Source organism: Engystomops pustulosus, chromosome 8 (assembly GCF_040894005.1).
Source record: "Engystomops pustulosus chromosome 8, aEngPut4.maternal, whole genome shotgun sequence".
Lineage (NCBI taxonomy): Eukaryota > Metazoa > Chordata > Amphibia > Anura > Leptodactylidae > Engystomops > Engystomops pustulosus.
This window is the reverse complement of record NC_092418.1, coordinates 89,353,575-89,360,601: the sequence shown is the minus strand read 5'-3', so window position 1 is coordinate 89,360,601 and position 7,027 is coordinate 89,353,575. Positions and strand designations below refer to the sequence as shown.

Sequence of the window (7,027 nt, the reverse complement as noted above, 5' to 3'; positions counted from 1 at the left end):
GGAGGGGGTGTGTCGGCCAGCCCCCGAATGAATTAGGGCGACTGCCCGGGCTCAAGATAGGAGAATCAGACCTCTTAGTAAGAGGTTGGATCTCTTTAAAGCAATTTAACAAATACATTTAAAAAAAAACAAAAAAAAAAACTGTCTGGGGAGAAAGGGGCTGGGGTGAGGAATATGGGGGGGAATATTTTGTGGGGCTCATTTTTGGGGTGACAGGTCCTCTTTAAGGGATATGAATGATTGCCTCCAGCAAATGGTTGGTGCTTTAGATAACCTCCCCAAATTTGACAGTGTGGGGGGGTCCAGGCATTCTGGTCCCCACTAACCAAATTGTTATATTTTGTGGTGAGGAACAAAGTTTAGATATCCAGGACTGTCACATTCCAAAAACGTGATATGAAAATCTTTATTACAATTGTAAAGGGTGGTGCATCTTTTTGGTCAAACTTCATTAGGAAATGGACAAACTTTGCAACAAAAGCCAACCAGACCCCTTTATAGTCAATTAGATCTTTTTGCACATGTTGTAAGTAGTCACCACATGTTTCTTCTTGGTTCTGCCCCTGTAAGCATAACATTAATATCTGGAGCAGCTGTAAGAACTGCATCATCTTGTTTTACACAAGTCAAACACAAAGTTACTAGACACTAGAGCAGTGGCAAAGTTTGTTACCATTATAGGTTTTAATGCATTTGTAAATTACAAGATACATTGTAAAAGTAGTGCCCTCATTTACCCCACCGAGTCCTTCCTGATCGTAATCTTTCTTCTGTGCATCAAAGGAATTAAGTGCAAATGACAAAACTGTACAAACTTTTGTATCTAAGTTTTACCATTTTTAATGAAAGGACTTTGGAAATATGGTACATTTCGTTGACAACACAACATTTCTTGGGAGCCACAGTAAAATATTGTTTACAGCTGATCAGTTGAATGTTGACATTTCCAGGATCATTTACATGGCGAATAAAATCAGGAAAGCAACCATCAAACAGAACAGACCCATAGCTTCAGACAGGGCAAATCCCAAGATGGCGTAGGAGAACAGCTGCTGTTTCAAAGAAGGATTTCTGGGGACAAAAAAAAAAAAAGGAATGTTTACTACAACAATATTTTTTTTTTTTACAGCAAAGTTTTCATTAAGAAAAAAAATATCAAAATGTATTCTATAGTTTGCCCAGCTATCAATCAGGCTGGATGTGTAATGGATGCAAGAGCCATGTCCTCCCCAGGAAAGCACCATTCTGGTCCTAGAATACCAAATATAAAAGATGCCAGAAATGCATCTTCTCCCAACCATTTCCATGCTGGCATCATAATGTCACATTCAGAAGAGTTTTGTCTGCAATTGTGTGATATTGAGGCAGTTTCAGACATTTGGAAAGTCTGTATTACAAATTAAATCAACAAAGAAGATTTTCAGGGATATTTGGAACACAGCACCCACAGGTTCTTATGGACCCATCAACAAGTCACCCTTTAGCTAGTCCCTCTAAGCACATTAATATGAGCAAACCAAACCTTTAAAGTAAGCTAGCAATGGACACAATGAGGCACAGACCCATCTCTTCCACTCCGAATGGAGTAATTCAATGAAACCTGAGCATTACACCTTGGATTTCTGCCAGCGATGTACCAACAGTGAAGCTGGGGTGTAGTAAGCAGGCTTCACTTGGCAACTGCGCAGGGAGCCATTTTTTGTTACACCTGGCATCAAAGTAAGCAGGTCCTGCTCAGCCAGCCCCTCTTATTTACTCCTCCCCATGTCATGTGAACATGCTGACATCTTCACAGCCTCCTAACATTAGCAAACTTTAGACCATGTATGTATCTGATCACATGAAATCAAAGCAGCCTTGGACTTTTACTCCTCTACATCCTTATGGAAACTGCTGTGATTTCAAGTGATCAGATACATACATGGGGTAGATGTTGCAAATGTTTCAGGACCTTAGTCATTTGGCCAGGACGACATCATGTAAGTCTTTAATGAAGTAACAGCTCTCCATACAGCAGAATATCAGCCTGTCAATTAGGAACATTGAGGCAGAGCAATGCAAGTAAACCATAATGATTGACTCATGTCGAGAGTTGCATAGAAGTTAACCGATTTTTTTTTTTTTTTTTTTTAAATATGGTTAATTTGCATGGCAGGTCCTCTTTAAAAGAAGAAATAGTTATCCCCATCCTCTGATCAGAGGGTCTGACTGCAGGGACTACCACCAACCATAATGGAGGTGCTGTTTTCACCAGTTAAATGAAGTATCCGTAAGATTAATCCTGCTACTCCATTCAATACTATGAGAGCCGTTAGAAATTGCAGAGCATAGCACTTGTGCATATCCATTAGCCCCATTCACTGAGACCTAGAAATACCCTAGGAATCCAACACATTTCAAAACATCAGCCTACAGTAACCATCGAGTCCTGCATAACAGATGAGGTGCTCTACCATTACCTGCACTAACCATCTACTAACTCCAATCCTACAAGTTTAACACTTGTACTGCAGAAGGAAACATTGCTCCACATAAACAAGTAAATGTAAGCTACCACAAGACTATTAATACTTTGAACCAGTAAACTTGTACAACCCCTTTTAACAGACAACCTGTCAATAAGTCTAATGTGTAGGGTTCATTAATTGTTGGGATCAGTCCGACACATAAACCATAAAATCTATGCATTAACTAGAAAGGTCTCAAGTGATAACAGTAAAAAATTCCCTTAAACTTAAAAAAACCTTAAGTAAATTAGATACAGTACCAACAAAATACATCTGATTGCTGTCATTGAACACTATCAACACAAAGTTGATTACCTGGCATAACCAATGATGAGACTACCAAAAACTGTTCCGATACCAGCACCAGAGCCAGCCACACCAACTGTAGCAGCACCAGCACCAATAAATTTAGCAGCAGTGTCGATGTCCCTGCTGATCGCACTGGTCTGGAATCCCCTCAATACCAACTGGGTGCAGGGGTTCTGTGTCCCACTGAGGAGTGCGCTTCCCTAAAAGAAAGGCAAAAAAAATAATATTAGTTTTCTTCAATAAAGTCAGACTCATAAGGCTGATCCTGCTGATCACAACCCAGACAGAGGTGATGCCCTTGAATTAACCCAGTGACCCATAGTGAGGGTGCCCTTCAGGTTAAAGGGATCAGCTGTAACAGGCTACAGGAAGTGTCCGTGAAGGTTGTACACTATAAGAGGACACTGCACCAGTAGAGAAACTTCAAGTGCATAGACAGAACATTGTAAGGGTTATTACCTCTCCAGTTCGGACCTCTGGCCGAGACAAGACTGATGCAGAGATTGGTCTGTACAGAGCTCTGGACCCAGCACGGATCTGACAGGAAGACAAAGACACAATATAATCTACAGAACACTAGCATCCAACATTGTACTGGCAGCCCCTGACTTACAGATGACCCCTAGTTACAAACGGCCCTACTGTACTTTAGTCCCAGGCTACAATGATCAGCTGTTAGTTATCAAAGTTGTCTGCCGTTAATCCTAGTCTTTATGACAATCCAAAAGTTTTAAAAACCAAATTGTTAGAGACCCCAAAAATTTGGAGTTACAATTAAAATACAGTTCCAACTTGCATACAAAATTCAAATTAAGAACTTAACTTGTGCACAACCCATGGACTACCTGTACAAGTCACTGCAAATCAATGGGAGCTCTATGCACATCAAGGGTTAAAAGTAACATAACTTCTACATCTGTCATAAAGACCTGGATACATTGTAACAATAAGAAAATCTACTTCTGACGAATCTCAGCCAATCAGTGTGCAGAGCAGGGATTGGCTAGCGGCCTGCTCATGTCCTTGGGCTAGGTCATAGGCGACAGCAGCAGGCCTCCCCCTGCCAAACACACATGGTTACAACCGGCAATATTATATAATAACAGTCACTGCAGGAGTAAACCAAAGCGCAGCAAAGCGGGGGGAGAATGCGCCTGCAAAGACATTGACTTTGACCTACAAAGGCCGCATAGTGTAGTAGGCCGCATCTGCTCCGCAGCGGCGCGGGCTGCAAGACTCACCAGAGAAGGAGTAGACACGAACTTAGCGCAGGCATACATGTTGTCTGAGGTCTGGGGCTGCGGCTGGGAGTCGGCTCTGCTGTCTGTCCCTCTGCGGGAAGAGAACGGAGAGAAGCGTCAGGCAGGCGGAAACGTCAGGAGAACAGAAGGGAAATACAGCGAGAAATGTGACACCCTAAGGGAGAGACTCCCAAATCCCAGCAGCGGGGAGCAGTGCGCGGCGATAGGAGGGCGGATGGCGGCGGATTCCCTGCACCCCGGGGCCTATGCTTCCCTCCTCTTACCGGCACCAGAGGTCGAACTGAACGGAGGACACCACGCAAGCGCGCTACGCTCTTTATAAAGAGGACCCGGATGGAGGGCGGGGAACACACTCAAGGTCACTTTGTAACAACTTTATTGACAACGAATGGAAGTACAAAGTGCAATTACTGGCTGGGATTAGGAGGAAGGAGTGTAAGTGACCTTAGTGTCACATGAATGCGCTGTCTCCTTCTATCGGCGGACACTGGCACTTCCTGCTGTGTGTAGGAGGAGCTGGACAGTGACAGATCTGACAGGAGATTCTCACAGCAAATGTATATAAGGGATTGAAGTTTCTAGAAATTGAAGATGTTCTCCCCTGTAGGTTTTCATCAGAGTTTTCTGCAGTATTTAAAACCAGAATGAGGTGCAAGAAGGAATTGAAATTATTTTTCCCTTTACGCTACCCATCCACCCACATGATACATTATAGTGATATATCATCCAGATTACTGTTCAGTGCTACTTTTTTGCAGGGAAGCAGGGACTCCTTGCATCATATATCACTATAATGCTTGGAGTCTTGTCCTGTACATTACATCCTGCCAGAGCACAGTCCAAGTTTCATGGAGCGGCCGTGGTCGTATGCTCTTGACCTTACACTGCTCCACAACCCATCCCCTTTGCTCTCAGAGTGACTAAGGCTGGTGCCACACGGAACGCGATCGGCTTAACAATCGCATGCGTTTCCCTGGAAACGCATGTGCGTTCGGGGCGAGGACCTCCTCCTGTGCGCTAGCGTCTCGTTATGACAGACGCCTAGCGGTATGTGTGACCGCAGGCTTAAATTAATGCAAAACACCGGCGACTCATTCCTGATCGCATGTGTTACCATAAAAAGTGCGGATGCGATCATGCAGCGCCCGCTTTGTCAAACACAGACAAAGCGGTGCGTGTGGCACCAGCCTTCGGCTGGGGTCATACGTTCCGCTAGTGTTGCGTTTATAATGCGACGCTAACGCACAGGGGGCCGGTGCTCGGCCTGATCACCCTGGCCTTATAGTAACCAGAATCCTGTTGCAGCATTTACTCAGTAAAAAGCTGTAGAGCAACTTCGCACACAAAACAGAAAGCATCAGGGAGCGTTCACACTTTGCATCTTGGTTGCGTTTACATTGGGGCACATTTACTAAGAATGGTTCAAACTGCACTAAGTGTGGCTTGCCTGTGTATAATGCGGGATGCGCCAGATTCATGATTTCCGGTGCCCGTTTTTCATGAATCTGGCGCCCCCTGAACTAGCTTGACAGAGTGCACCACTTTTTTTTCTGGTCTATATTTCACATGGGGCGTGCAACACACTTCTGTCAGATTTGAATGATAAATTTGGAGCATGGTACGGCTGAGCATCGGAACGCCCTCTAATTTGTGTCGCATGGTGCCTTGTGCAGCTGCATTTGTGGTGCAGACACTTCTTAACCCCTTAAGGACGGAGGGTTTTTCGGCTCATTTCTCGCTCTCCAACTTCAAAAATCCATAACTTTTTCATTTTTCCGTGTACAGACCTGTGTGAGGGCTTATTTTGTGCGTAACAAATTTTACTTTCCCGTAATGTTATTTATTTTAACATGCCGTGTACTGCGAAGCTGAAAAAAAATTCCAAATGTGGAAAAATTTAAAAAAAACCGCACGTGCGTCACGTTCTTGTGGGCTCAGTTTTTACGACTTTCACTCTTCGCTCCAAATAACATGCCTACTTTATTCTTTGGTTCGGTATGATCGCGGTGATACCAAATTTATATAGGTTTTATTGTGTTTTAATACATTTTCAAAAATTAAACGAATGTGTACAAAAAAGCATCTTCTGATGCTAATAACTTTTTCATACTTTTGCGCACGGAGATGTGTGAGGGGTCATTTTTTGCGAAATGAGGCGACGTTTTCATTGCTACCATTTTGAGGTCTGTGCGACATTTTGATCATTTTTTATTTCATTTTTTATGTTATGTAAAAAGGTGTAAAAGTCGCATTTCGGACATTTGGGCGCCATTTCCCGCCTCGGAGGTCACCGCCGCCTGTAACCGTTTTTATATTTTGATAGATCGGGCATTTTGGGACGCGGGGATACCTAATATGTTTGTGATTTTTACTGTTTATTATGTTTTATATACGTTCTAGGGAAAGGGGGGAGATTTGAACTTTTAATATTTTATTAATTTTTTTTATTTTTTAAACTTTTTTTTTTCTTTTTTTTTTCACTATCTTTTAGACCATCTAGGGTACATTAACCCTAGATGGTCAGATCGCTGCTACCATATACTGCAATACTTCTGTATTGCAATATATGGCATTTTTGCAGCACATTCATTACAATGAGCCACTGGCTCATTGTAACGAATCTGCAGCTGCCAGATAGCCTCGTGTCAAAAGAAGACACGAGGCTACCATGGCAACCGATCGCCGCCCCCCGATGACGTTCGGGGGTGTGGCAATCGAAAAAAAGATGCCGGCGGCAACGGGGGGGTTAATAGCCGCGATCGGTGCTAGCACCGACCGCGGTTATTAGCGGTGGGGGTTTTATGCATTTTGCAAAAACCCCCACCTTTGTATGAAGAGGACTCAGCCCGTGAGCCCTCTTCATACATCCCTTATACCTCTGCGCCGTAGAGCTACGGCGCAGAGCGTTAAGGGGTTAAAGAGGACCTGTCACCTGTTAAAACGGCACTA

General features: G+C 43.5%; 1 protein-coding gene across 1 annotated transcript; it reads right to left on the bottom strand.

The window, feature by feature from the left end:
• Positions 1 to 665: 665 nt before the first annotated feature.
• ATP5MC3 (ATP synthase membrane subunit c locus 3) lies at positions 666 to 4,492 on the bottom strand. Its single transcript, XM_072121666.1, has 5 exons — positions 4,342 to 4,492; positions 4,058 to 4,148; positions 3,276 to 3,353; positions 2,823 to 3,016; positions 666 to 1,071 (listed from the first exon to the last, which is right to left on the bottom strand). The coding sequence occupies exons 2-5, from the start codon at positions 4,094 to 4,096 to the stop codon at positions 957 to 959; spliced, it is 426 nt and encodes a 141-aa protein (XP_071977767.1). The 5' UTR covers positions 4,097 to 4,148; positions 4,342 to 4,492; the 3' UTR covers positions 666 to 956.
• Positions 4,493 to 7,027: the final 2,535 nt, after the last annotated feature.